We start from the raw sequence: 27,682 nt of genomic DNA on the forward strand, positions 1-27,682 counted from the left end.
CCAGAAGACAGGAAAGTTAAGAAGGAAATTGGAGAAGTAAAGAAACAAGAAAGAATGTTTTAAGCTAAAGGGTTTACCCTTAAGCTTCTGAGTTGATAATGTTACAACAAACACAGAAGGAAAAACAATAACAATTAGTCTATTGTAACATAAATTAAAGGTGGGAGGGAGGTAATGACATTGTACTGCATTTACAGAAGTGTCACAAGAACTGCTCTGTGTAATAATGTTTAAGTTGAATTCTAGAAATTTGGGGAAGGGAAGTGGGATAACAATAATAATAATAGTAAAGCTAGCTGGTATAAAGTACTGTTATAATGAAAAAAGAAAAAGAATATGTGTATATTTTGAAGTATGTTATGTTGGCAATAGATGGAAAACTCAATAAAAAGATATGGAAAAAAAATTTTTTTAAATGGCTAGACAGCTGCAATCTTCCAAAGTTCTCCTATTTACTTTTTCTTCCCAAAAAAGCAATTTCTGATTGCATCATAACAGGAGCCAATCACAGTCGATAACAGTCTGTCACTGTAAAAAACCTATTTTGCAGTATCTTGTCTTCCCTTTTGATTCAATTCAAATACAAGAACGGCATAATCCAGATGTAGGTATGTGCAGTTGGGTTGGTAGAAGCAAACTGCTTTGCTTTCCAAGACAATCCCCAGAAGATTCTACACTCAGGACACACTGCTGAATGAGATGAGCTATGTTGTGGAAATAGGCAGGATTTCCACCTGCCCCAAATTGGGCAGATGGACTTTTCCTGAATGGAAAACAGTTACTGGACCCAACCAAAGGCTTACAGAAAGAATGATCCCAAAAAGATATTTTGGCTCATTATTTCTTTATCTGTAGAAGGAGCTGACACCATAAAGTGCTGCCATGTTAACCTGGCAACGGAACAACAAAGAAATCACATGAACATGGACAGTAATATGGTTACTTTCAACATCATTACTGCTGACTTTCACTGCAAGGCAGCACTGGCATGCAAAGTAACTACACATCCAGAAAGCACATGACTGTTGTCTGATTTATCAGCAGATCTGTTTGACAGCACCCATGCTCCAGTGATGGGTCTCATGATAATGTTGGTAATTAATGAATTAGGCCTCAGATGTCTTCACCAAATGTTTCTTAAAACATTGGAGTGGGAGGAATTAGCCATGACCAGGCCAGACTCAAATCACTTGATATACATGTGAGTACAACTGGGTTGTTTTTGGTTTTTTATACAATGCTCCAGCTGCAAAGGAAGCAAGCCATTTTAATCATCATTAGAAGCAGCAGCAGCAACAAGTATTTAATAGTGGGAAATATAATACTCATTATTGTCAATTTGAACTGAACCTTATATTCTCAAAATTTACTGTACAATTGTTATATATTTCAAAATCTTTTACTGTACAATAAACTAACTTTGGTGCTTAGTTGTATATCTTTACTCTTTAGGATCTTTTCTAGTTTTTTCATAGTTGGCATTTTCATTCTTAATCTTCTGATTTCTTGACTGCAGTCTCTTTTCTGGTTAATGTTTGATCCAATGTATTCTACTAATTCTGTTTCTTCATTGTCTAGGTTGAATTTATATAGCTCCTCCATGGCCATTATTTTTTGTTTTCTTCATGCTTAATAATAAGCCTGCCTCTGCACTTTATTAATAATTGTTCCAAGTCTATAATGTTTTCTGTTAGTAGTATAATATCATCCACATGTCTTAGACTGTTGATATTCCTTGCTCATATTTTCAATCCTCCTTTTTCTGAGTCTAAACCTGTTCATCATATGATATTCTCTGCATACAAGTTGAACAAATAGGGTGATAGAATGCATCCTTGCCTGATACCTTCGCCAACTGGAAATTATTGTGTTTCTCCATATACTGTTATAACAGTAGCACCTTGTCTTAAGTACAGATTTCTCATCAGAAATATGAGATACAGTAGCACTCCCATGTCTTTAAAACCCACCCATATATTTTCATGATTTATTATTATTATTATTATTATTATTATTATTATTATTATTATATTTTCCGCTTCTCCCTGCGGATCGAGGCGGGATCACATCAATGTCAGCAATACAATTTACAAAATACACAACAGATTAAAAACATCATTATATAACAACAACATACAGTAAAATACCATACTATACAATATTAGTCAGCCAGTGGTGTTACAATAGGGGAAATAAAGCGTCTGTTTGAAATAAAGCGTTTGCTATAGTCCATAAAGCCCATGCTGACTTTTTTTCTGGAAATCCTTAGTATGCCCCATTAGCCACTGTATATTTGCAGTGTGGTCCTTAGTGTGTCTTCCTTTCCTGAACCCTGCTTGCACCAAGGCCATAAAATGATATTCATAGAATCATAGAGCTGGAAAAGACCACAAGGGCCATCCAGTCCAACCCCCATTTTACTTTGCTGTAGCGATTTAAAGGGTTTGACAATTCTTATTCAATGCTTTCCCAGTTGTACTGTTCAAAAGCTATTTCTAGACAACAGTATCTGAAAAACTGTTATAAAATGATAAAGAAACTGTAAAATAACACTTACTGTAATGACAGCCTTACTCAAACAGATAGAACCCCTGCAGCCATATTCTGTTTCATCTTCAGATTTGTAGTAACTTAGAGTGTTGTTCTTCAAGACTACCCATCGATCCTGCCATCCATGGATGTAGTTGGTCCACTAGAGAAAAACAAACACATATGTTTCAAACAAAGAAGCTCTAACATAAAAAGCACTGTATTTGCATAATAAAATATGTTAAGAGTTTTCTTTGCTCTTGTTAATACTTTTTAACTAAAAAGACAACAAACCTTTTTATTATATGGAAAAAAGGTGAGTGTTAATCTTTTCAATCAGACTCCAGCTGGCATCCAGTTAGGAACTTACGAATGTGGAGTCAAAAAGTCACCACTACAACATGAATGTATTCTACTGACAGTGGTTCAAGCTGAGTTGCAAAGACAGGATTTTGTAAGTTGAAATTGCTATGTGGATTGCAGTTGTGCCCTGTGTATTGTGCATTGCAATTGTGCATCACACAATGGCACCTACTCATTAATATGTGTTGTGCATTGTTGCAATTCTCCATGGGACTGTGTAGTGCTCCAATGGCACACCTCAGTGTGTGGATATTTAAACTATGCTGAGGAACGCTGGATTGCAGTCATTCAGTTAAAATTCAGGAGCCTCACTTCATTCACACCATCATTCCACTGAGCTCCAGCATTTTAAATGGATGCAGACAAATGCCACAGCCCATTTTGCCAAAAGGCAAACGTTTGGGGAGTAGTGGTGCCAATCTCGCCTCTGAGTGTCACCTGGTGCAACCCACCCCCCTTTGTGCCGCTCTTATTAGTAAGCATTATAATATTACCAACTCAGAGATAGTAGATTTGCTGCATTGACCTTGAATTCCAGATAATTATGCTACATAACATATCACTACCAAGTACAAACTCTGGATCAACACAAAGCTCATTGCCATAAATTTGTATTGCTTTTTAGTAGTCCTTACAGTGAAGAAAAAGATAGTTTACATCTAGTATCTATTGTAGGTTTTTAAAATACTGTAAATATTTTAATAATTGTGTCCTAGAGCCTAGACCAGGTTTTCTCAACAAGGGTTTCCCAGAATGCTAGGGTTCTATGAGAGGTCATGACTGAAAAAAACAAAACAAAACAAAAAACATTTTTGAGGTGTAGATATAATAATTTTATGCAAGGAGAACCTGAGACTTTTCATTTTCATTATTTCAAGGGCTCCTTCAAGTAAAGACATTGAGAAGGGCTGGCCTAGACTGAGGTGGGCAGATGGTAGATCAGAATCTATTGATAGATTTCTAAACAATTTTGCAGTAGATTGCATGAATTTCTCATTCCAATTGCATAACAGCAACAGCTAAAATACTTTCTTATCGCAACAGAAAAACTCTGGAAGAGGATGTAATCAAGAGTGGATTTTTATTTTTGTATGAAGCAATTTGTGAACTTGCTTCTGGTACTAGTTACAAATTTGTGAGTTGGCCATGGGGTCAGAAGCACTGGTGAATTATAGTTAAAACAAAAACTGAGTTAATCCGAGTTATAGTTAAAAGAAAAACAAAACAAGTAAAATATGCCAAACCCTAGGCTATTTCCCTCCACGCATATATTGTCCTCTAACCTAGGCCTAGCCTGAAGAATAGCCCTTCCTCCAGTCCATCTGAAATCATCTGGCCTGGGAGGGAGTGAAAAGGCAAACCCAATTCCATCAGGGCTAGCCAGAGCAAGAAAAAGGCCTACCTCCAGTCCATTTGCCATTGTCCAAGAGTCAGAGGGAGAGAAAAACCACTGGATTTGAACCCCCTACCCACTACCATTCTCTTCTTTTGTGTCATGTCTTTTTAGATTGTAAGCCTGAGGGCAGGGAACCGCCTAATAACTACCTGCACTGTGGTGATATGCTGATCACAATACTGTTAGGGCTCCACTTAGGCACTTGTCTGTCTACCAGGTGCAGTTATAAATTACAGAAAACTCCAGAAGCAAGGAAATTGTAAAATCTGGTCTTCCTTTCCTTCCTTTCATCCAGGAAAAGAGAGAAAATGACTGATGACAGCATTGCATTGGCTACCTAAGATCATTATAATTTCTAGAATACCCCTAATACCCACGTACTGTTGCTATACCAACTCTTTATCTGTTAGTACACTAGAATGCATCATGAAGTAGCAGAGGAAGTTAAACCATAAGAGGATGAACCTTCTTTAGGTTGATGAAGGTATAAACAATCAAAATATTTAATAGACAGAGTGCCAGACAAGGACTGAAGAGAGAATCCAGTTCTAATCCCACTAAAAACTTACTGCAGCTTTGGGCACAGTGGGGAAAGAAACAGATACGGGGGGGGGGGGGGAGTACCTTGGTTACTTCTTGATCACTTATAGTGGTGACGGGCAATGCTGCCCCCCAAAGCAGCTGTGACACCCCCTCCCCCTGGAATCCCCACAATCCTCAATTTCTTCCTTTTTAAAGAACAAAATGGCCAAGTGTGGGAAGGGGAGATCTCACTGACCAGTTCAGTCTATTTTAAGTCTGTACATTCTCCCTTCTCAAAATTGTTTTGGAAAAAAAAGTTTATAAAGGCCTATTACAGGTCTGGAAACGGGATGAAATACTCAGTTAAATCTCTGGGAGGTGGTGAAATGTGGGTTTGTTACTAGTTATTTCCTGATTTTAAAAAACCTGATAAAAATTTAGGCACAGAAAATGGAGGTGCAGCTCTTTGGTATCCTAGGGGACATGATGTAGCCATCCACTTAGAGGTTGTCAACCACTGCCTTGTACACAATCTACAATAAGTCCTTCCCTTTTTTTAAAAGTGAGGTTCAGTTCCAGAAAATCACGTGAAGGGTATAGTTTTAATGAGTCAAGGGCTTTGGAAGTGAAACAGTGGATTTTTTTTTACCTTGTGCATGTCAAGAAAAGATCATAAGCCTATACTTAATAAAATAATGTACTGTATATATGCATGTATAAGTCTAGAAATTTCTGTCCCCAAAAAACTAGTTCGACCTATCCACAGGTCAGTGTAAGTAGTGTATTTTAACTCTTCTCCTTCTCTGAGTAGAGTGGCAAAAGGTAAGAACTTAGTTCATTCTGGGAGCACTCACAAGAAGCACCAACTTCCTCTACTCTTTCCATCGTGATGCTGCTTCTGGACTTTTTGAATGCTTTGGTGGGGAAATGGAAGTGGTAGCACCCCTTTGGTGCTTCCCCTCAAAAGACTGCCAAGAGGAACTGGGTTAGAAGGGTCTGAATAAGATATTCTGTATAAAGAAAGTAAACTCTGTCCTTTATATCCTCTGTTGCATACCCCTACATTTTATCCTCGACTTATCTGTGAGTTATATCATAATCCATAATTTTGGCCCCAAAACTTGCCCATAATTTATACATGAGGTCAACCTATAGTCAAGTATATACGGGTAGTTCACAACATGCAAAGAAACGTACTATAGATGAGTACTATAGATGTAAGGCTAGTACAATTCAAATGTGCCTGTAAATTATTTCATTAAAAAAAACTAGTAAGTGATTCAAACAGCATGATTCCTATTGCAACTTGAAACTGTAACTAGGCTATTATTCCATCAGGCTGCAGCAGAGAGCGATGGGAAACAGGGCCATTCTTTCAGTTCTCAGAAACCAGCTCCTTTTTACTCCTCTTCTTGAACTTTTTCCATACCAGCTGGTAATTATAACACTAATTTTTAAAACCTTTAAGAATTTGTCTCCTCCCTTCTTTTTTGTGTTGCATCTTTTGTATTCTCCTTAATCTGTAAGCCACTCTGGAAGCTTTTTTTTTTTCTGTTGAAGAGCAGGGCAAAGGCATTTTATGGTTTCTACAAAAATATATTCACTGTAAGTTAATTTTTAATAAACAACTACAACAGTCCAACAAGCACCTCTTGAAAACTGAAGCATGTGTCCTCAAGTCACCTGTCAACTTGTGGTGACCCCATGAACTCCACAGGGTTTTCCTATAAAAGCAATACACACAGGTGGTTTGCCAAGGCCTTCTTCTAAATACAGCTTACATCCAATGGAAAGGAGACTACCAGGGAATACAAAGTAGTAACCAGGCCTGACTGCACTTAGCTTCTGAGATCAGGTAAGATCTGGACCCCTGCCCCTAATAAAATATTGAGCTGCCAGTTATAATAATGGGAAGCTGCAATGGGAAAAAAGAAGAAGCGGTCATTAGTCCGCCTCAAACTCCAAACATCCTGATGGAGCTGAGGGATGGGTGATAACAATGACTGGAGCGCAGAAGGACGGAACATAGTTCTGCACATCGTAAAACTTGTTGATCTAGCCCAGTATTGCTTACTCTGTCTAGCAGTGGCTCTACATGTATAACCTGATGTTTCCAACTATGAGACATTCACATTTTATGAGCCCTAAGAAAGTTAAAAATGTGTAATCAGTGCAGTAGAAGATATGGCAGAGTTTTGTTTTTTAAAATGCAACAGAAGTTTAGGCAGGTTAAACTGTTACAGTCAGCTTATTAGAATGAATTTGTCTCATGATGGATATTTTTGAGGGTGCTGCCACCACCAGAATAGTAACAGATCAGCTATTTGTATGTTCATGGGGCTGCTATTATGTAACAAAAGGTCTGTGCAGTGAGTTGTTTAAAGAATTGAAAACTATTCAGATCTGGGGACAATTCCAAAAGGATGTTGACAAGCTAGAACTTGTCTAGAGCGCAACCAAAATGGCAAAAGGTCTGGAAACTAGGCCCTATGTGAAAAGACTTAAGGAGGTGGGTATGTTTAGCCTGGAGAGGAGAATGTTAAGATGTGATATGGTAACCCTGCATAAGCATTTGAAAGGGTGTCATATTGAGGATGGAGTAAGCTTGTTTTCTCGACACACAACAACAGATGCAAACTACAGGGAAAGTGATTCCACCTAAACATTAGGAGCTTCTTGACAGTAAGAGCTGTTTGACAGTGAGACACACTTCCTTGGAGAGTGGTGGAGTCTCCTTCTTTGGATTTTTATGAACAGATCCTGGATGGCCACCTGTTAGGAGTGTTTTGATTATACAGTGGACCCTTGTTATACGCTGGGGTTTGGTTCCAAGATCCCCCATGTATAACAAAATTCGTGTATGCTCAAGTCCCACTAAATATAATGACATAGCAAAATGGTGTCCCTTATTAAAAAAATGGAAAAATCAAGGTTTGCTATTTGAAATTTATACTTTTTAAAAACATTTTCAAACTGTGTATATTTGAATCCGTGTATAAAAAAAATCTGTGTATAAGAAGGGCCAACTGTATACCCCTATACATCAGGGAGTTGGACTGGATGGCCCTTGAGGTCTTTTCCTATGCTATGATTCTAAGTGCAACAAATTAAATCACTAGAAATAATCATTGCTCTATTATTGGAAATAAATGCTAGTGCCTATTCTTCATTGCAGTGTTTAACTCCAACTGGACAGGATGTGTATGTATATACACACACAGACATTCGCAGAGCAGAGGGGTTGGGACCACATGTAGCTCATGGACCACACTTTTCATACTCCTGGAATAATTCTCTTGAAACCTTTCACTGGACAAAAAGCAAACAAAACTATTCATAAGAGACTGGAACAACATGCATAGACAAAACTATAATTCATTTCCTAGAATACAAGAGTACAATTCTTGTCACCCATTCTTAAAAATGCAGTCAAGTAAGCGATAAAAGGGGCAGATAGAGGGAAGGAAAATTAATCTTGTAGCACCTTCAAGGGTAACTAGTTTTGTGGACTTCTTCAGTATTTCAAGTGAGCTCTAGTCCACAAAAAATTATGTTGAAATAAATTGATTATTCTTAAAGGTGTCACAAAACTCTTTTTCTTTTACTGGTTTTACATTGGCTCTCCTTTTAAAAATAATCATTAAGCATATCCAGGTCAAGAAACCTATGCAAAGGTAAGTGAGCAATAACATTTATTAGGACCATATAAACATGGGTAAGCAACCTGTGGCCCCAAAGCTTCAACCTAATCACCTAAAACCTTTCAGTTGTCAAGTTACAAGTTCAGCCCTCTATGAGATCTGCTCCTTCCCAACAGCCCATTAGGTGGGGAAGGACAGGGAGAGGAAGGAAAAAAAGAACTGATCAACAGAATGAGAAAGGAGGGAAACTGCTAACTCTTCGTTCGAAATGCATCCACTACTGGCTTCATCCACCACCAGCATGTGGCTTTGACAGATTACCCACAAGAGAATGTGGCTCTCAGTATATGCCACCTTCTAAATGTTACAAGTATTAGGCAAGATTTTGAGCTCAGTAGTTTTTAGGTCCTGCTTTTTGTTTTTCCTCTCTAGTGAATCAACACTGTTACCTACATTTTAAAGACATGTACCCAACTATTATAATATACACCTTAAAGATAATGCTCAAGTCACTAATAGACACTGGCTGGATCCAGCAGTCAAGCAAAGGAAGTGAAACGAGAGAAATGCTAGTGGAAAAGATTTCTCTTTGTTTCTTTGTGTATCCCAACTCTTTTCAAGAACCTTGTACAGCAGACTAAGGAGATAGTGAGGGTAGGACAGGAAGGTAGAGTCCTGTTGCATAGTGGCTGTAGCCCTATGCATGGACGAAGTGAAGAGAAAATAACTCTTCCCATAAAAATGAACTCTTTCTCAAATAAAATGGAAGTCTAGGAACAAGGATGAAAGACAACCTGTAATTTACTAACCTAATCAATGATTTATCCAGGGTTAATAATATTACATTGTTAAAAACAAAAATTGGGAAGTATTTGCAGATAGATGAGATGCAGCAGGTTTTTTATGTGTCTGTTTTGCTTGTACAATATTTTGAAAGCAAGTAATATCCAAAGAAGCAAATTTAAAGTTCCAAGTAACTTTTTTAAAAAAAATATTTATTTCATTGTTGTGTGCCTTCTAGCCATTTCTTGGTAAGATTTGTTTGGAGAAGGTTTGCCCTTTCCTTTCTCTGAGGCTGAGAAAATATGACTTGCCCAGGGTCACCCAGTGAATTTTCATGTGTTAGCAAGGATTTGAACCCTAGTCTCCAGAGTCACAGTCTAATGCTCAAACCACTACACCACATTGGTATGCACAGTCTAAACCCTCCAAATCAAGACATAACTTACACAGGCCAAGAAATTTTCCTGATTTATGCTTCTCCAGAAAACCAATACCACTGTTTCAAAATAAATTTATCAGAATGAAAAGATGCTTTGGATATGTGCTTGCCTTCTATCATTAAGTTTTTATGAAAAGCAAGAAGTAAACAAAGAATCTTTCTTGAAGTAAAAAATTCGGTGCCCTAGAACAGTAACCAGGTTTCTGAAAATCAAGACAGAAACCAGTTCAACCAGATGATTAAAATTATAATATAGATAATCAATATTTGTTTAACTGAAGGATTCCAGACCAAGATCCAAGGGTGTACTTTTGTATTCAGTCCGAGCAAAATGACAATTTTATTCCTACCACCATCTTGCTGCAGCACTTTGTGATATCCAAAAACCTATTCAAAAGGATTTCCAGCCTCCAGTGGTTTTTATGGTGTAAGGAGAAGGCTGGGCAGGCACTGAACTGGCAGAGGTACACCACTATATCCTAGCCTCTGTTTCCAATACTACTACATTCCAATAATTTATTGAGCAAGCTTGATTGTGTATATTTTTTCTTAAAATTTAAAGTTAAAATATAAAGACTACTCAGTTATACTTGCACAAAAAAAGCTGTCCTCAAAGCTGAGAGCCAGCCTAAATGATTGCTTTTGTAATTTCAAATCTGATTGTATTCTTAGTGAAGATACTGGAAGTAATAAAATTTCCCACTGTTTTCAAGTATGACAGCTTAATTTGAGGTGTTTTATTGTTTGTAAACACCTTTCTGTAAGTTTAATATTTTGTATACTAGTAATGAATTCAATTGAATGCCACTACCATAATGAACTTCTAAAAATTATTCAGCAATGCAGATCAACACATTTATAGGCAACAGGCTTTACCACTTTTCTGCAATTTCTTCTTTGCATTAGAAAAGGAAATGCTTCCTTGTTACAGTAGCTTACAGAATCAATAAAGGAAATCTTTAAAAACTGTATCCACTGAATTCTGTAATAAGCTACATGCATTTGTAGGCACTTTGGGGAAGAACATTTGATAGCTGCAAGTGACAACAAGTTGCAATAATGCTGGATATAGAATGTACTTTGGCTAATAATAAAAATCCAGGATGCTACAAACAGAATATGGTTTTGTTCTTTTAAAAATATTCATAACATTGAATAACAAAAAGTTGTCAAGGATGTTGATCAACAGCTGTATTACACACAAACCACATGCACACAATCTTCTGTGCCTTTCCATGGCAACAGTCTAAAGTGACACTGGCTGCCAACACTACATTTTTGTCCAAAGATCAATGAAGGTGAGAGCACCCTGTGCTTAAGGTTTAGAACAGAAAGCAGGAATGTGGTTGAGGCGTTAGAAACAGGCAGAACAGCAAAAACATTACACTAGACAAGAACTGGGAAACTGTGGCACTTATGTTATTGGACTCAAAAGCCCATCAGCCCTAGCCAGGCAGGGATGATGGGAGTATTAATTCATCAACATATGGAGAGCCACTGGTTTGCCAGCCATACAATGGACTGAACCCCATGACCATTCCTAAGGCAGTAACTTACTACAGATCTGTGCTGCTGTGGTGATTCCCAAATCCATTTTAGCAGCTAATATTAATCTGAAAAGTCATATTACATCAAAAGGATGTATGAGTTTTCTGTACACAAGGACAGATGTTACATGCCATATTCTAACTAAATGATCAAAATCCCCCATTTTGCAGAACTATAGTCCATCTTATATTTCTGAAAGCATAACCAAGAATTTTCAGACCATTTTCCATTTCCTCAAAAATACATGAAGAATGAACTCAGCTACATGGATTTCTCCAAACATGTATCATTTCTGAGTAGCGCATTACCTGCACTTTGTTTGCTCCAGTAACATCAAAACCAAACTTGGGCCTGCTACAGACTGCCAAAATAAAGCTGCTTTGGGTCTCTTTGGAAGTATGCTGTTTAAATGATGCATGCATCCTAAGAATCCAAAAGCTGCACCAAAGCTGCACTCCAGTGCTTAGGAATGGAGTGTGGCTTTGGCGCGACCTCCGGACTCTTAGGACCCATGCATCATTTAAATAGCATACAGTGGTGCCTCGGGTTACGAAATTAATTCGTTCCGCCATTCCCTTCGTAACGCGAAAATTTCGTAACCCGAAATAGCTTTCCGTTAGCGCTGGAAGCCTATAGCATTTGAATTTCGCGCCGAAATGAATTTCGTAACCCGAAAAATATTTCGTAACCCGAAACAGTTTTTGCCAATCCAACTTTTTCGTATCCCGGAAATTTCGTAACCCGCGCATTTCGTATCCTGAGGTACCACTGTACCTCCAAAGAGACCCGAAGCAGCTTTATTTTGGCAGTCTGTAACAGGCCATGATGTAAGTGAAAGTTGCCACCCAATTTTTGAGGAACATATGCATTCTGTTGAAACTTTTGTGTCATGCTTAAAAATTTAATTTTCCTTACCAAGAAACAAGATCAGTCTACAAGGTTTTAAGGAATACTGAGAAAATTAGAAACTAAAAATTACAAAGCATGTCAACAATAAAGTCTTAAATAAAGGCCTCCAGCTTCTTTATTCCTCTTCTCCCTATACTGCCTTGGGATCAGGCAATTTTATTGCAGTGTTCTGATATTTAGCACGAAGGTCATACCACTCCTTTCGCATGCTACCATTATATATTATGCTTGCATACAGCTCACATGATCACTTTTCTTTTAAAAGAAGAAGAAACAAAACACACAGACAAGGCTTGGAAGCATTAGCTTCACAGGCCCCAGATGAAGTTATTCTTTCAACGAGTGCAGATGCCATGAAAGCTTTCATACAGGCTGTCTCCATAGCATTACTTAACCAAGAGATTCCTACAAGTGAGGTCTAAGATAGGATTACCAGGCTTTTGCAAGGAGACTGATCTTTCCTCTCACTGCATCACACATGAATTACATAGAAAAGAGGGGAAAATAAAAGGATGAGGGGAATCCCACCCATGAGTGGGGAGGTTATTTAATGAGACTTGATCATCGAGGAAAGACAGGTGACTGGTGGGCTGGGAAGGAGGGAGGGCTAAAAAAGAAAAAAAGGGACAGTCACAAGAAAGCTGGATACCTTCCATGCAGAGGAAAAACCAAGCTAGGCAATCCCTCCGTGAATAAGGGGGGGGAAAGATTCCCAGCGCCCTCCCAGACTGCAGTGGTAAAAGGATTACAAGGCATCACTTATTTGTTTTTCCGAGCCTGTTCTCTCAAGTGGGTGGCAGGGAAAACAATCTGGGAGGGAAATCTCCCGCTAACTAGGAAGGTGGTCAAGATTCTAGGCCAAGGTAGGTGGGCAATTTACCTATCAGGTTGTTCTTAACTGCCCTCCGACCCTGTAGGATGAGACCTTCCCAAGATCCCCTGTCCTCAGACTCTCTGCTCAGTTTCAGGCCCCTGGCCTCTCTGATTGAATCCTCTCTTTCCACTACCTTCTACCTTTCGTAGCAATAGTGTCTCTTCCAATGAGTTGTGACATCTTGGCTTCCAGGGAGAGTCCAGGCTTGATTTGCTCTAGGATCCATTTGTTTGTCTTTTATCCTCAGTCCTCTTCTCCGGAACCACATCTCAAAAAAATTGGTTCTCTTTTTATCAGTTTTCTTCACTGCCCAGCTCTCACCTTTGTACACATTGAGGGGGGATACAATGGCTTGTGCTCTCCTTCAGCATCAGACCCCCAGACCTCTCTCACAAAAGGCAGTGAGGCATGACTGTCTCCAGTCCCCCTCCCATAATCCCAAGCACTAAAACCCCTCTGAGGGGGAGGAAAGGCATTGCCTGTTCTCCTCAGATACCTCAGGTAATGGGGAGCATAAGGCAAAAGGACCCCAAACCCCCTCTGCTCAAATCACGGCAAGGAAGGAGCACCCGCACTCAGGGTGACCAGGTGTCCTCCTTTCCCAGGACATGTCCTCCATTGCAACCATTCTGTCCAGGAGGACTTCCAAAACACCCTCCAGCTGGAGTCTGACCAAGAGGCATAGATTGATATTGATATCAAAGCTCCAGATGGAGGACAATTTGGAACTCCTCCTGGACAGAAGGCTGAAATGGAGGATGCGACCTACATGTCCTACATTTCAACCTTCTGCCCGGGAGGAATTCCAAAACATCGTCCATTTGGAGCATGGATTTACATTTCTAGCTTGTATTTGGCCATGTCCTCCATTTCCCCCTTCCTTCCTTCCTCTCTCTCTCTCTCCAGGAGGGACTCCAAAGCACCCTCCCTTTTTGGAGCTCGGATTCACATTCCTGGGAGTGCGGTGTCTGCCTTTTTATACGGCCATGTCCTCCCTTTCCCCCTCCTTCCCCCCGGAACGCCCTCCATTTTGCGTCGGGGCCCCTTCCTCCTCCCCGTCCTTACCTTGCTGAGGACCCCGCAGAGCTCCACAGGGGGCCCGGATTCGGTCTCGGGGTCCTCCTCGGAGCCTGAGGAATTCCAGCTTTGGTTGTCCGACATGGAGAAGCCCCAGTCCCTCAGCCAGTGGCCGGAAGCCCAGGAGGAGGAGGGCGCCGCTGCCGCTGCTGCTGCTGCTGCTGCTTCTACCTGACTGAGTGACTGGCGGCGGCGGCGGCGGCGGCACCGTCCTTCCCGCTCTCCCTCTCCCTGACGCGGCCCCGACAGGGAGCTCCCTCAGCTCACGCTCCGAGGGCTAACCATCTGGAACAGCCTCCCCTCTCTCTCCTTCCCTCCTCCTCAGAGCCGCCCTGCTCTCCTCGCCACAACCACCACGGCCGCCATTTTGTTCAAGGAGCTCGCACTCGACCGCTATTGGCCGAGCCTCTCCTCGCGCGCTCGGCATGCCGGGAAACGTAGTCTCTAGGCCGAGAGAGCCTGCTTTGCCTGCCGTGGAGCGCTGCATTGTGGGAAATGGGGGCGTGGTTTCGACAAGGAGGCGGAGGCGGCCGCCATTTTGGTGAGGCTGCATTGGTGGTATATTTTTTGAGGGGAAGGAAGCCGAGACTGAGGTGTGTGTGTACCTTTATTGGGCCGACTAAAATGCACAGTTATATCTCATCCCTCCATATTTGCGGCTTTGACATTTGTAGATTTGATTATTCATATATTTGATTAATATGTTTTCTCTAGGAATATCTAGGTCCTCCAGTGCAACTCTATGGTCAATTTTAAGCCAGAGTCGCACTGAAGGAGATTCCTAGAGAGGACACGACTACTAGACATCTGTTGCTCCTCCAGTGCAACTCTATGGTCAGCTTTAAGTTCCAAAGGTTGCACTGAAAGACCTAGGGATTCCTAGAGAGGACACTAGGCCTTTGTAGCTCCTCCAGCGCAACTCTATGGCCAGTGTCTGGCAGATGTTGACCACAGAGTTGCCCTGGAGGACCTAGAGATTCCTAGAGAGGTGTCCTCTCAGGTAAAAACATGGTGTTTTTGTTATTTCCATATTCATGGGGGTCTTGTGCCCCTAACCCTGGCGAATGTGGAGGGATGTGTTAAAAATCATACAGGAAGACTGCATCCACACTGCAAGGAATCATCTGGTTTGACACTGCTTTAACTGCCATGGCTCAATGCTATGAAATTCTGGGAATTGTAGTTTGTTGCATTTGTTTTGTTTTGTTTTTTCCCCAATTTCGATTGTCTTTCCGTTTCTCCTCGCTTCTTTTCAGCACTTATCGGGCTCCCATTTGGAGGGGCTGCATTGGCGCTGCAGAATTGACGCAGTTTGACACCGCTTCAACGCGGACGTGGCTCGATAGTCCAAAACGCACTGCACTGCAGAAATAATCCAGTTTGAGAGCACTTCAACTGCCCTGGCTCAGTGCTAGGGAGACCTGGGATCTGTAGTTTTGCAAGACATCTAGCCTTCTCTATCAGAGAGCTCTGGAGCCACAATAAACGAGAATTCCCATGATTCCCTAGCACTGAGGCAAGGCAGTTAAAGCAATCTCAAACTGGGTTATTTCTGCAGTGTGGTTTGTGAGCCTTAGTTTTGTGAGCCATTTAGCCTTCTCTGTCAGAAAACTCATGTGCCACAACAAACTACAAATCCCAAAATTCCATAGCATTGAGCCATGACATTTAAAGTGGTTTTAGACTGGATTATTTCTGCTGTGCAGATGAAGCCTAGAAGACGCCTTCCTTATAAATGCTGGAAGGAAGCAAAAGAGCCTCATTTCATAAATTTCACGTGTTTGAGGAAGTATGGAGGGGGGAGAGAGGGACAGCATCTCCCGCCAATGTTTCCCTGGTTGCTCAGGGATTTTTAAATGGCTTTTAAATTCTTTATTAGCCTACAGATTTGCCAGGTGACAGTTCAGTTTGCCTACTGACAATGGTCCAAAAAACACTGCAGAAATAATCCACTTTGACACTGCTTTAACAGTCCTGGCTCAGTGCTAGGGAATTCTGGTATCTGTAGTTTTGTGAGACATTTAGCCTTCACTGTCAGAGAGCTCTGGGGCCAGAACAAACTACAATACCCAGGATTCCCTAGCATTGAGGCAAGGCAGTTAAAGGGGCCTCAAAATTAATTATTTCTGCAGTGTGGTTTGGAACCATTCCAGAAAAATGGAGGGACATGAGCAAATAAAAGCTCGAAGTAGTCATGTCAATATAAAACCATGCTTCTTGGTCATGCTCAAAATGGAAGGCATTTTCAAGGTAGCCAGGTGTCCTAACCGCAAAGTTGGACAAAGCACCACAAAACGTAGGACATTCAAGAAGAATGTTGGGCATGACCATATAAAAGCTAAAAGCTCTGCTAGAAATGTAAATTCATGCTTCTTAGTCATGCTCCAAATAGAGGGCATTTTGAAATTCTTCCTGGACAGAAGGTGGAAATGTAGGACATGTCCTGGAAAAGGAGGACGCCTGGTTGCCGTAGTCAGACACAATCGCCCACAAAACAGCCAGAGCCAGAATCTGATTGCCACATTCAAAATCTTGCAGTGTTTTGATAAAAATGCTGTCAGTGACCCTTACCTGAGGGAAAGGAAGAATGTCAACCCATCCATTGGGGGAATGGCCCATTGGCATTGAGATGGACTTCTACCTTTTGGGCATGTAGAGCCAGGCATGCTCTGCAAAACAAAACAAAACAACCCTACAGTATAATCCAAAATTCACAAAACAATGATACCTTTATGGGGCCAACCAAAATGCACATTATACATGTTATAAGCTTTGGAAACCACTGGCAACGGTGTTAAAAATCATGCAAGAGAGAGACTGCCTCCACATTGCAGAAATAATCTTGTTTAACACCACTTTAACTACCATGGCCCCATGCTATGGAATTCTGGGAATTGTAGTTTGTTGAAACTACAGTTCTCAGAACTCCATAGCATTGAGCCAGGGCATTGAAAGATTTCAAACTGGATTATTTCTGCAGTGTGTTTTTAACATTAAAAATGACTCTTAAGACCAGGAACTGCATAGACACATAGATGTATTTTTATTACATATGTTTTAAATATAATTTTGGGAAAGTAAATATATGAAAATCTTGTTTTAAACATTTTATTCATAATTCTAAATGTAAGTATCCCATATTGCATTTTCCCAGTTTGTCAGGGAAGAAAAATGCTTTTTTGAGACCACTTTAACTGTCTTCAGCAGGGGATGCTATGGGGAGGAGTGTGATTATCTTCAAAAAGACCAAAAATGCAACTTGCTCCAAAATGGAAGGCATTTTTGGGATAGCCAGTACCTCCCACTCCTGCTTAGTCCAAAGCATACTGCAGAAATAATCCAGTTTGAGGCTTTAACTGTCCTGGCCCGGTGCTAGGGAATCCTGGGAATTGTAGTTTATTGTGGCACCAGTGCTCTGTGGGTGAGAAGGCTAAATGTCTCACACAACTACAGTTCCCATTATTCCCTAGCGTTGAGCCAGGATAGTTAAAACAGTCTTGAACTGGATTATTTCTGCACTGTGTTTTGGACCACCCTTTGAAATAGTGACCATAAGTACATAAAGTGTACTAAGCAGGAGCGGGAGGTATGTGTCTAGCTTTGGCCAGTGACCAGGATGCTGCACCTAAAACCTATTGGGAAGAGATTCTCCCTCCCCCAACAGCTTTAGATAGTCATTTTGCTTATGAGTAAAGCTGAGTAAATGTTTGCACTACCTTGTAGGACTTTCAGGGTCAAATAAATTCTTCTGGGTTGCCTATGGAGATCTATGACTCCAGATGCAACTCCTATCAGCCAGTGAGAGATGATGGTCTTGCACTCAGCAGCATGCGGGTGGGTGGGGGTAATGTACCTGTTCGGGTTTTATTCCCAAGTTAATTTTCATCTATCTGCTGTTCTGTTCTACAGAAAGAAAGCGAGCGGGGCAGGGAAAGCCCCTTGTGTTTCTGTGAGCAAGCCAGCCAGCCATTTCTGGCCACACCTGAAAACAGAACGAAGAACTACATGGGCATTTGACCCCACACATACCAAGGCAATTATTATGTTCTTTATGTTTTGCAATGGACTGAACACCAGCTTTTCATTGACTTGTGTGGAAGAAAGAATGCCTTCAAAAACTGACACCAGTCAATGTAGAGTAGTCTCACAGGACTTGAGAGAATAGTTATCAGTTATACTTTACTTCTGTATGCTATTATCATCTGTTGGTTTATCTTCTTCCAGCTACCTGGAAGACTGTGGCCCAGTACAGACTGGTGCTTTGCGCCGGCCTGGGGCCAAAATTAGGGCTTGGTAGGGCAGAGCATTCACATCTTGGTACATCGCTGTTTACACGGGGTGCACCATGATGAGGTCGCTCGTGCATGGTGCACAAATGGCACTGCGCATGGGGAGTGTCATAAGGGAGTGATATGACCCTTATGGTGCTCCTGTAGCACCAGCAAAAGAAGCTCTTTTTCGGGGCTTCTTTTCCCGGCAGGTTTGGGGCGTGGCGTCCGGTTGCCGTGTCCCCAACTCCGCGCATCCTGGGACAGCACACAGCTGCTCCTTTTGGGCTATGTACAGCCCCTATGTTTTGCCAGGTTTGCACTTCACAGTTAGCTTGGTTGTGAATTCTGGCTTGTGGTTCTGTCCAGATCTGTCCTTGCTAACAAACCATGGTTTATTATTGAGCTACAAATAACAGTTAGAAGCTATGGTTTGTTATTGGCTTGTTATCTAAATACTGGAAAACCAGGGCTTGATTAATTTTTTGTGGGTTTTTCAGGCTGTGTGGCTATGTTCTAGAAGAGTTTATTCCTGACATTTCACCAGCATCTGTGGCTGGCATCAGGAGCCCTGGTGGCACAGTGGTTAAATGCCTGTACTGCAGCCACTCACTCAAAACCATAAGGTTGCGGGTTCAAGACCAGCAAAAGGGCTCAAGCTCGACTCAGGCTTGCATCCTTCCGAGGTCGCTAAAATGAGTACCCAGACTGTTGGGGGCAAATTAGCTTACAGTTGTAATCCGCTTAGACACTGCTTAGGCGATATGAAGCGGTATATAAATGAAGCTTGTTTTCTAGAACACAGCCCGAAAAACCCACAAAAAACTATGGATGCCAGCCATGAAAGCCTCAAACTTCACAGGGCTTGATTCTCCATATGCCTGCCTTAGAACAAGAGCTGATAAAAGAGACAGTGGATAAAACAAATCGGTTTGTTGTATTGTCTGCAGTTATGGCTGAAGCAGTGACACAGCATGACAGCCTGTTTTATTACTTTTTCTGTTAGATTTCTATTGCTCTAAACTTAATCCATGTCACAACAGCTGCCTAAGATACTCCTTCTGGTCTGGCTGCATTTGAGAAACCACATTAGATGTTGGCAAGTTTTGGAAATGTTTGTCATTGACTTTGGGGAGGTTGCCAGGAGCAGATGTGAGGAAACATAATCGGTTGGCTTTGAGATTTCTGAAGCTAGTGGGGATCTTCTTGCGTCCTAGTTTTCATTGTGGAATAGCACTGCAATACCTTGGGTGTGAAGGGGAAAATATTTGCTAACTGAAACAATATTATTTCAGTTAGTGGTGTAGGATCGATAGGTCACATGCATGGCAGATTGTGTAGGATGAATATTTCACAATATACAGATTCATGTCTCCATCATATTTGATATCTGTTCAAATTTGCTACAAACAAGCTTTATTATTTATAACATATAAAGTTAATCTTATAAGTAACTCTTTTTAAATGATTTAGAAGGAATATTATAATGACAAATGTGCCTTAAAATTCTAAGCTGACAAAGTAGGCAGATAAAATGTTGTACTGTAGTTATAACTTCTACTATTTGTAATGAGAAAACCTGCACCAGTCTTTTAAAATAAGAGGGTGCCTCTTCTGAGTTTCAGAATGTTGCTCTTCAGTAGTTGTTGTTTTTAACTAAGTTTTGCAATTATAAGGCAATCCTGTATATGCTTACATAGAAGTAAGTTAGGATGCATTCATGCTATTCCATTATAACAGTGTCAGCTAAAAGAGAGGTAAAATTTGGCGTCTCTCAGGGCGCCATTCTGTCTTCCTTGCTATTTACCATTTACACGAAGCCGCTGGGCAAGATCATCTGGAGACATGGGGTGGGGTAATATCAGTACGCTGATGACACCCAAATATACGTCTCTATGTCTCAAGCTGATGCAATGACTGAGGATGGCATCTCTCCTCTGAATGCCTGTTTTAGGTCGGTAATGGACTGGATGAGGGTAAACAAACTGAAACGGAATCCAGGTAAGACGGAAGTACTTGCAATAGGAACCCCCAATCCAGGAATGGAGTTATGTCAGCCAGTTCTGGAGCACTTGTTATCAGCTTTGGCTGATACGCCAGCTGCGCCCCTTCCTGGAAAGGAGAGACCTTGAAGCAGTTGTACATGCACTGGTATCCTCTCGGCTTGATTTCTGAAACGCACTTTACATGGGGCTACCCTTGTGCCAAGTTCGGAAACTTCAATTGGTACAAAACATGGCAGCCAGGTTGGTTACGGGCACACCTAGAACTGCCCATATTACACCGGTCCTAAAATCTCTCCATTGGCTGCCTATCAGTTTCCGGGCAAGATATAACATGTTGATTTTAACCTTTAAAGCCCTACATGGCTTGAGTCCAGACTACATGTGGGACCGCTTCCTTCCATATAATCTACCCCACACACTTCAGTCCTCTGGGAAGAATCTGCTACAACCTAAGGAGACTAGGTTGTCTGTGGTGACCCAGAGAGCCTTTTCATCTGCTGCTCCCAGGCTCTGGAATGACCAGCCGGACGAGATCCATCATCTTACCACCTTGGAAGCCTTTTAAAAAAGCAATCAAGACCGATGTCTTCCAACAGGCCTTTCCAGATCAGCGTCCTTGACCTGCCTCCCCCTGCTACTACTGTTACTGTTGCTGTTATTTCTACTGCTCCTAACATTGATATTGACATTGGTACTGATATCAATCCCTGTCCCCTCTCTCCTATAGGATAACCTCTCCTGCACAATTCACCCACAAGTTTTTTTTCTTTTCTTTTTTATTATGCTTGTATTGGCATGTTTTATACTCTCTGCTGTTTAATCCTATTTTATGGCTTGGCTTTTACGATTAGGGGAGGGTTTTTGGGATCTGTCTTTTTAATTGTAATTTTAATTGTATGCTGTGTCATTTTACTGTTGTGTTCCGCTTTGATTCCCCGTGAAAAAGTGGAATAATAATAATAATTACACTCTGACTGCTATAGCTGTGGAATCCTCAGATTTGTAGTTTAGTAAAGCACTAGAGCTTTCAGGGTGAGAATTCTGGATACCACCTCACATACCCATTGCACACACGGTAAATTACTGTACAGGATTGCATAGGAGGGAAGCATGGCAGTTATAGTAGAATCACTATAACACTACCACTATAACTGTAATTTTTTATCGTGAAAGGGTCCTAAATCTTCTTGTGTCTGAGTTTATTGGGAGTTGTTCCCACATAAGCTGGTAAAGGACTCCTGTTTTACAGTGCAATTCTACATATGCTTACTTAGACATAAATACCACTGTCGACCCTCCACATTTGTGGTTTTGACTTTTGTGGATGTGATTACTGGTGGATTTGATGAATACTTTTTCTCTAGGAATCTCTAGGTCATCCAGCATGACTCTGCCAGAGGTTGACTGAAAAGTCACATTGGAGGACCTAGAGATGCCTAGAGAGGTGTTCTCTCAGATAAAAAAGAGTAGTGTTTTATGTGCCGTTTCTCACTGTCACAGGGGCCCTATGCCCCTAACCCCAGCGAATGTGGAGGGCCCACTGTACTCCATAGTATATTTAGAAGTGGAGCCTTTGTGAATTTTCCAGGAGGTCTGAACATGGTATGTTCATTCCTTCTTGAAAGTGTGTGAGGGAGAGTGAGTCCTTTTAATAGGTTGTTACAGATTTTTACTGAGAAGTTTGTAATACCTTTGAAAATATCCCAAAAAATCCTTCCCCAAGAGAGAGGTTTTTCTCTAAAAATTTGGAAAAATTTCCTTTAAACCTCTAAACATTTAAACTTTTCTGGAAGAGGTTGCTCCTACAAATAGAAAATCAGAAGAGGAGACAAGATTCAGACTTGAGATGGGAATAATTCAGTCTTTCATATGTTGTTGAACTGCATCTCTCACCATTTCTTACCAATGAATGCTGGCAAAGGCTGTTGGGACTTGCAGCTCACCTAATTTGGAAGGCTGTATGATTCCCACATTGCTGATCGCGTTGAAGAACACTTGAATTTTGGCATTGTATATGGAACTTGATCACTAGTTGATGCTGAGAAAAGCAAATCCTTTTTTATGTGATGCCAAGACTATATTTAAATGACAGTAAAAAGGCCTCTGGCAAAGTGAAAGTCTGATCTATTTTAAATGAATGTTGTTTGCATTACATTAGAAGAAAATAGTTATCCACCATTTAAGCACAGTAGTCTTCTGCTTGGCTTTGATTGTGTTTGCTGGAGCAATTCTTTATGCACTGCCACATCTAGGGAGGATGCAGACAAACTGGCAACAGTTCATCAAAGAGCAGTGATAGATTAAAATGTTAGAAATTAATAACAAGAAATCTGTCTCTAAGCAAAAAATATTATTAGGGATTATAGTAACTGCTGCCATTAAGAAGAGAATAATAATTGCTCATTCTTTGGTTGTCCCTTGGCTTCTTGTTGCCCCTTGGGAATTTTAGGATATCTTTCACAGTTCAAAACAATATGAGAAGGAGAGACCCCCTCAGACTTATCTGGGTAGGGGGGAGATTGCTGGCTGTGCTGGTGGCAGTAGGATGCCATTTTGCAACATAGCGCGGCTTCTTTTTGGGTTCTTCTGTGGTGCCATTTGTGTGTCTGGGAAGAAGCAGCCAATCAGTGCACGGTGTGTGGAGGTGCTTTGCAGGCACCTGACCTGAAGGATGCAATTTTCCCTCAGGTTTGCCTGAATAGTACTTAAAGGGAGTGCACTGCTCAGCCAGACCCTCCAGTTGCAGCAGCTTTTCCATCCATGTTTGTTTGTTTGTGATTTACTTAAAGCATTGCTGTATTGCCTCCCAGCCCACAATAGCTCCCAATGTGATGAATAAATAAAAATCAGTTAAAACAATAAAGGTAAAAACATTTTAAAACACATTAAAATAATCTTTAAAAACTCCTAAAAGCAGTCTATAACCAATAATAGAATCCAGTTTTAAAACAATTAATGCAGCAGTGTCAAGCATGGAATATCGTGGAACAGTACTGTTTTGGCTGCCCACCAGAACAGCCAACCGTCCTTGAATAGGAAGTTCCACAATCAGGACACTGCTACAGAATAAGCCCTATTATGTGTACACAACAGCCTAACTTCACAAGAAGTTGGGACACTTTCCATGGCCTCCTCTTAAGATCTCAGATTTCTGGTAGGCTCATATAAGAAGCTATCCTGGCTGCAAGTTGTTTAGGGCTTTGGAGGTCAACACCTTGAATTGAGCTTGGACACAAGTTGTAATGCAGCACTTTCTTGCAGGGCTGGTGTTATATGGTCTCTAAAATGCCCACCTGAACCAATCTGGCTGCTGCATTTTGCATCTTCCAAACCCTTTTCAAGGCCACTTTTCAAGTGGTTAGCTGTATCTAACGACAACATAGATAAGACATGAAACCCCATGGCCAGATCTCCCTTCCCCAAGAAAGGGTGCAGCTGGTGCACTGGGCAAAGCTAGACAAAGGCACTCCTGGCCACTGCAGCAACCTGGCTTTACAAGAGCAGTGCTGGGTCCTAGAGCACCCACAAGCTATGAACCTGATCTTTCAGTGGGAGTACAAACCCATCCAGAAAAGACTGCGATCCCAATCCCAGGTTGGTTTTCCTATGAACCAGTAATACTTCTGTCTTGTCTGGATTAAGCCTCAGCCTATTCACCTGCATGTCCTTTATTGTACCCAGACATTTCAGTACTACCACAACCTCCTTGGCATCAGATGTAAAACATATTGATGACACCTAATCCCAACGCTCTGGATAACTTCTCCCAACAGCTTCATGTAGATGTTTAAAAGCATGGGGGGGAATACTGACCGCTGTGGAGCCCCATAGGCCAATGGCAAAAAGTCTGAACAGCAATCCCTCACTACCACCTCTGTCACAACCTGTGAGACAGTAAGGTGAGAGGAAAGATCCAAGTAGCATGGGAGTTGGACCACGTAGCCCATTTTCCGTCAGCTCATGGCATCCTGTTAGGTGACTGCATCAGTAGAGGCTTACAGATAATGACCACTTCATGTGAACCTGCCTTACTCCAAGAAGTGGAGGAGTGTGTGCGCACACACACACAGGTGAACCTTGTTACCCACAGGGATCTGTTTCGGACCACCACCACCACCCTGAGATAAAAAAAAATTGTGGGACCTCAAGTTCCATTTTCCTTAATGGAGACACAATGTGCATGCGCCTGGTAGCATGGCTGTGTGCACACGCTGCCATTAGGGACAACGCGGGCTTCCTATCCGCGGGTGCTGAAATCTGTGGATGCAAGTACACAAATACGGAGGGTCCACTACACACACACACACACACACACACACAGATGTGTGCACACATATGTTAGTTCCAAAACTGACATTAGCTCTAAAACTGACACATTTGCTGCAGAAAACAAAGTGACGTTCTCACAGTAAGTCAAATTTGCAACACTCCCCTAGGGAAGAGGCTAATTGCAAGTCTGTTAAACCCTTGAGATTACTGAGCAAATTACATAATTGTTCATCTTCCAGCTGTGCACATAAAGTGTTTCTTTTCCCATCCCACAACATAGATATTATATGATAGTGAAATATTACTAATTTTGATAGCAAGGAAAGTCAACTATACTACAGAGTCTATTGGAAAAAGAAATATAAAGCTTCTTTTTTGTTTCTTCTTTCCCTGGTCCCTGTCAGCATTTCCCTGGTGTCCCTGAGAATAGCTGTCACCTTTTTCACATAGGAAAAAATAGCTTCCATTCAGTTGATTTGAATAAAATAAAATCACTAATTCATTTTTTGGCAAAAAGGTACTCTAGATTAAAGTGGCAATTTCACACCCATCGCTGAACAAATCACCTTACCTCCACCCACTACCTCTACAGTTATTTCTCTGGATCCAACCCTTTGTTTATGTTTCCTGTAAAAGTCTCTGTAAAAAGAAAAATTATAGTTGCATTATTTGATGATGCTGTTACATATGCTAATTCCTAAATCATTTTAAATCTAGATAGACCCATAATCTGCATGTTAAGACCATCACACACATTTTTGTATGCCAAACTATCTTCTTTTTTAATAAGGCCGAAGGGGTCATTCAGGCTATTGTCAGCTATTATGCAACCAAAATCAGATGTCATGACTGAAATATTCTAGCCTAGATAAATGTTACTAAATGATCAGTCAGAATGACAACATATCAGAGTTAAAAGTTTTGAGCATTTGAGGCAAATTGTATCTAGTATTTCAGTGTAACTAGGTCATAGATGAATAAATTAATTTTTTTCACTATTGCAGTTTAATTGTAGTAAGATGTTTACATTTTGCTGTCATTCTAGTCCTAAAAAACAAAGGCTGCAACAATGGTGTTGTAATCATGGCCATTCATCTGAAAAAGCCTATAGCAAACCCAGCTTCATAAGCTCCTAAGCATTTGCAAGCTAATCACACCATTCTCCTTGTCAGTATTGCTATTCTAACAAATCAGCAGATGATCGAAAATGACAAGAATCCTATGTTCTACCAGGGCTCTTCTAAATTGCAAAGCTCCAGTGACTGGAAAGAATGCTCTTGGTAGCATGGAAGGATTATATGATGTGCGCACAAACACATGCCCATTTTGGATACTAGCAGTATTTCGCAGCACAGATATGGGATACTGATACCTGATGTTCCTTAGGCCAGTTTTAATGAGTGTATTTTTCAGAGTGGACTTCAAAAAAATTCTTAAAATCCTTAAGCATTTGGCTTAAACAAAAAATGGATCAGTCCCAAAGATATCTATTTTAAAAAGAACATTCAGTGTGCAATACCTTAGAAATAATTAGAATGTAGCAGAATAGAATAATCTTATTCAGTACAAAAGCTCTTAATATAGAATGTAACAACAGTGAACTGTCCCAGCATTATTAACATAGGAAATATGGATGTAGTCATCTTTGCTGCTTTGGAAATTCATTCCACTTATTCTTCCTAATTCTTATGATATTTAGGGATATGCTATCAACAATATAAGATATATAACAAAGAATCAGGAAAGGGATAATTGTATGAAGTATCAATCCTTTAGTATTAGAAAATTGGTATCTTATCTATACCTTGAGGACCGGGTTAGGGAAGACAATGCAGGACTGTTGGTCACAATAATGTCTTTCACTTTAACAGAATAAACACTAAACTAAAAAGGTACACAGGGTGCTTAATATGGTAGTCCTATACACAGCTAGCTCAGATTTACCTCTGGGTAGATAAATTTAAACTGTATTTCATGTCCTACTTGGTACAAGAGATTTGGCACTTTGTAACTCCAAAATATCTATCATTCATATTTTTATTAGAGATTATGCATTTTAAAGCCTCCTTTCCTGTTTGTAAAATATAGAAATGAAACTTATTTTAGCTAGAAAACATGTTTTAGCTAGAAAAACAAGAGTGATTTTTGCTTGAAAATGTAAGAATTTATGTGTAGAATGTCCTTTTTTTGGTTCATTCTAAAGAGTTTGGCTTATAAAAACTTGCACTTGGGGAGAGACATATCTAATGTATGAATGACGAAGAAAAGGCCTTAAACATAATTTTATGTTTTTTAAAGTATATCTTTGACTTTTATTACTGTTCTTGTACCACTTTGAGAAGGAGTATGATTTAGCTGGCTTTCAAGAGTCAGTGAATGGTGCTTGTTTGTTTCATTGAGGGCTTTTCAAGCTTTCCATCTTTAATCTGAACACTGGAAATTTTTTATGCAAAATCTTGTGAATAAATACTACTGCTTCCTTTTAAAAGGGAATATTATTGTATATAACTGTTAAAATTGCATTGAATCCAGAAGTGCCTATATGGCCTTAGGAAGAATGTTTTAACGTGTTACAGAGGAAAAGTTGAAACTCAGTCCAAATATATTCTGTTTGTGTAATATTTTGTGTAACTTCTTGAATGACCAAAACTATGTGGACTAATATATATATAAAAGTTAAATTTTTTGTTAAGGTTTAGCCAGTATATTTGGAGTTGGTTTGTATTTTAAAAGGGGGACCATGCTGTTTGTATGTGTAAGTAGTGCCTAAAGGATAATTCTGTAACACTGTGATGCTTTAGTATGGCGAGCAGTGTCTCTTTTAAAGCATTTTTGTCTTTTTCAGAGGAAAACCTGAAAAACTGCTTGATTCTGCAATGGAAAATGAAAATAAAGATGATGTTTCTTCCGGAGTTGGGCTTCTGCTTAGAATGGGCCTCAATGATAACAAAGCTGGAATGCAAGGGCTGGATAAAGAGAAAATCAACAAAATCATAATGGAAGCTTCCAAGGTTTGTTTGTTTAAGAATCTGCAAAGGCTTTAGTTATTCTTAAGTGT

The 27,682-nt window shown here is 40.5% G+C and overlaps 2 protein-coding genes across 7 annotated transcripts in view; one reads left to right on the forward strand and one right to left on the reverse strand.

Annotated features, from left to right (window-relative positions):
- Positions 1-14,436, reverse strand: part of CERT1 (ceramide transporter 1) — a 93,781-nt gene extending 79,345 nt beyond the window's left edge. For both annotated transcript variants that reach the window (XM_042453201.1, XM_042453200.1), the window contains exons 1-2: positions 14,070-14,436; positions 2,558-2,692 (exon numbers count right to left, since the gene is read on the reverse strand). In XM_042453201.1, the coding sequence (XP_042309135.1) occupies positions 2,558-2,692; positions 14,070-14,165 (231 nt within the window). In that variant the 5' untranslated portion in view covers positions 14,166-14,436. The remainder of the gene's footprint in view (positions 1-2,557; positions 2,693-14,069) is intronic.
- Positions 12,856-27,682, forward strand: part of POLK (DNA polymerase kappa) — a 56,166-nt gene continuing 41,339 nt past the window's right edge. For 2 of the 5 annotated variants that reach the window (XM_042453195.1, XM_042453199.1), the window contains exons 1-2: positions 20,304-20,595; positions 27,470-27,635. In XM_042453195.1, coding sequence (XP_042309129.1) covers positions 20,537-20,595; positions 27,470-27,635 — 225 coding nt within the window. In that variant the 5' untranslated portion in view covers positions 20,304-20,536. Of the gene's footprint in view, positions 12,994-14,493; positions 14,675-17,990; positions 18,115-20,303; positions 20,596-27,469; positions 27,636-27,682 lie in introns of those variants that run through there. The other 3 variants (XM_042453197.1, XM_042453196.1, XM_042453198.1) reach the window with 3 other exon arrangements.

The sequence above is a fragment of the Sceloporus undulatus genome, chromosome 2 (genome assembly GCF_019175285.1).
Source record: "Sceloporus undulatus isolate JIND9_A2432 ecotype Alabama chromosome 2, SceUnd_v1.1, whole genome shotgun sequence".
Lineage (NCBI taxonomy): Eukaryota > Metazoa > Chordata > Lepidosauria > Squamata > Phrynosomatidae > Sceloporus > Sceloporus undulatus.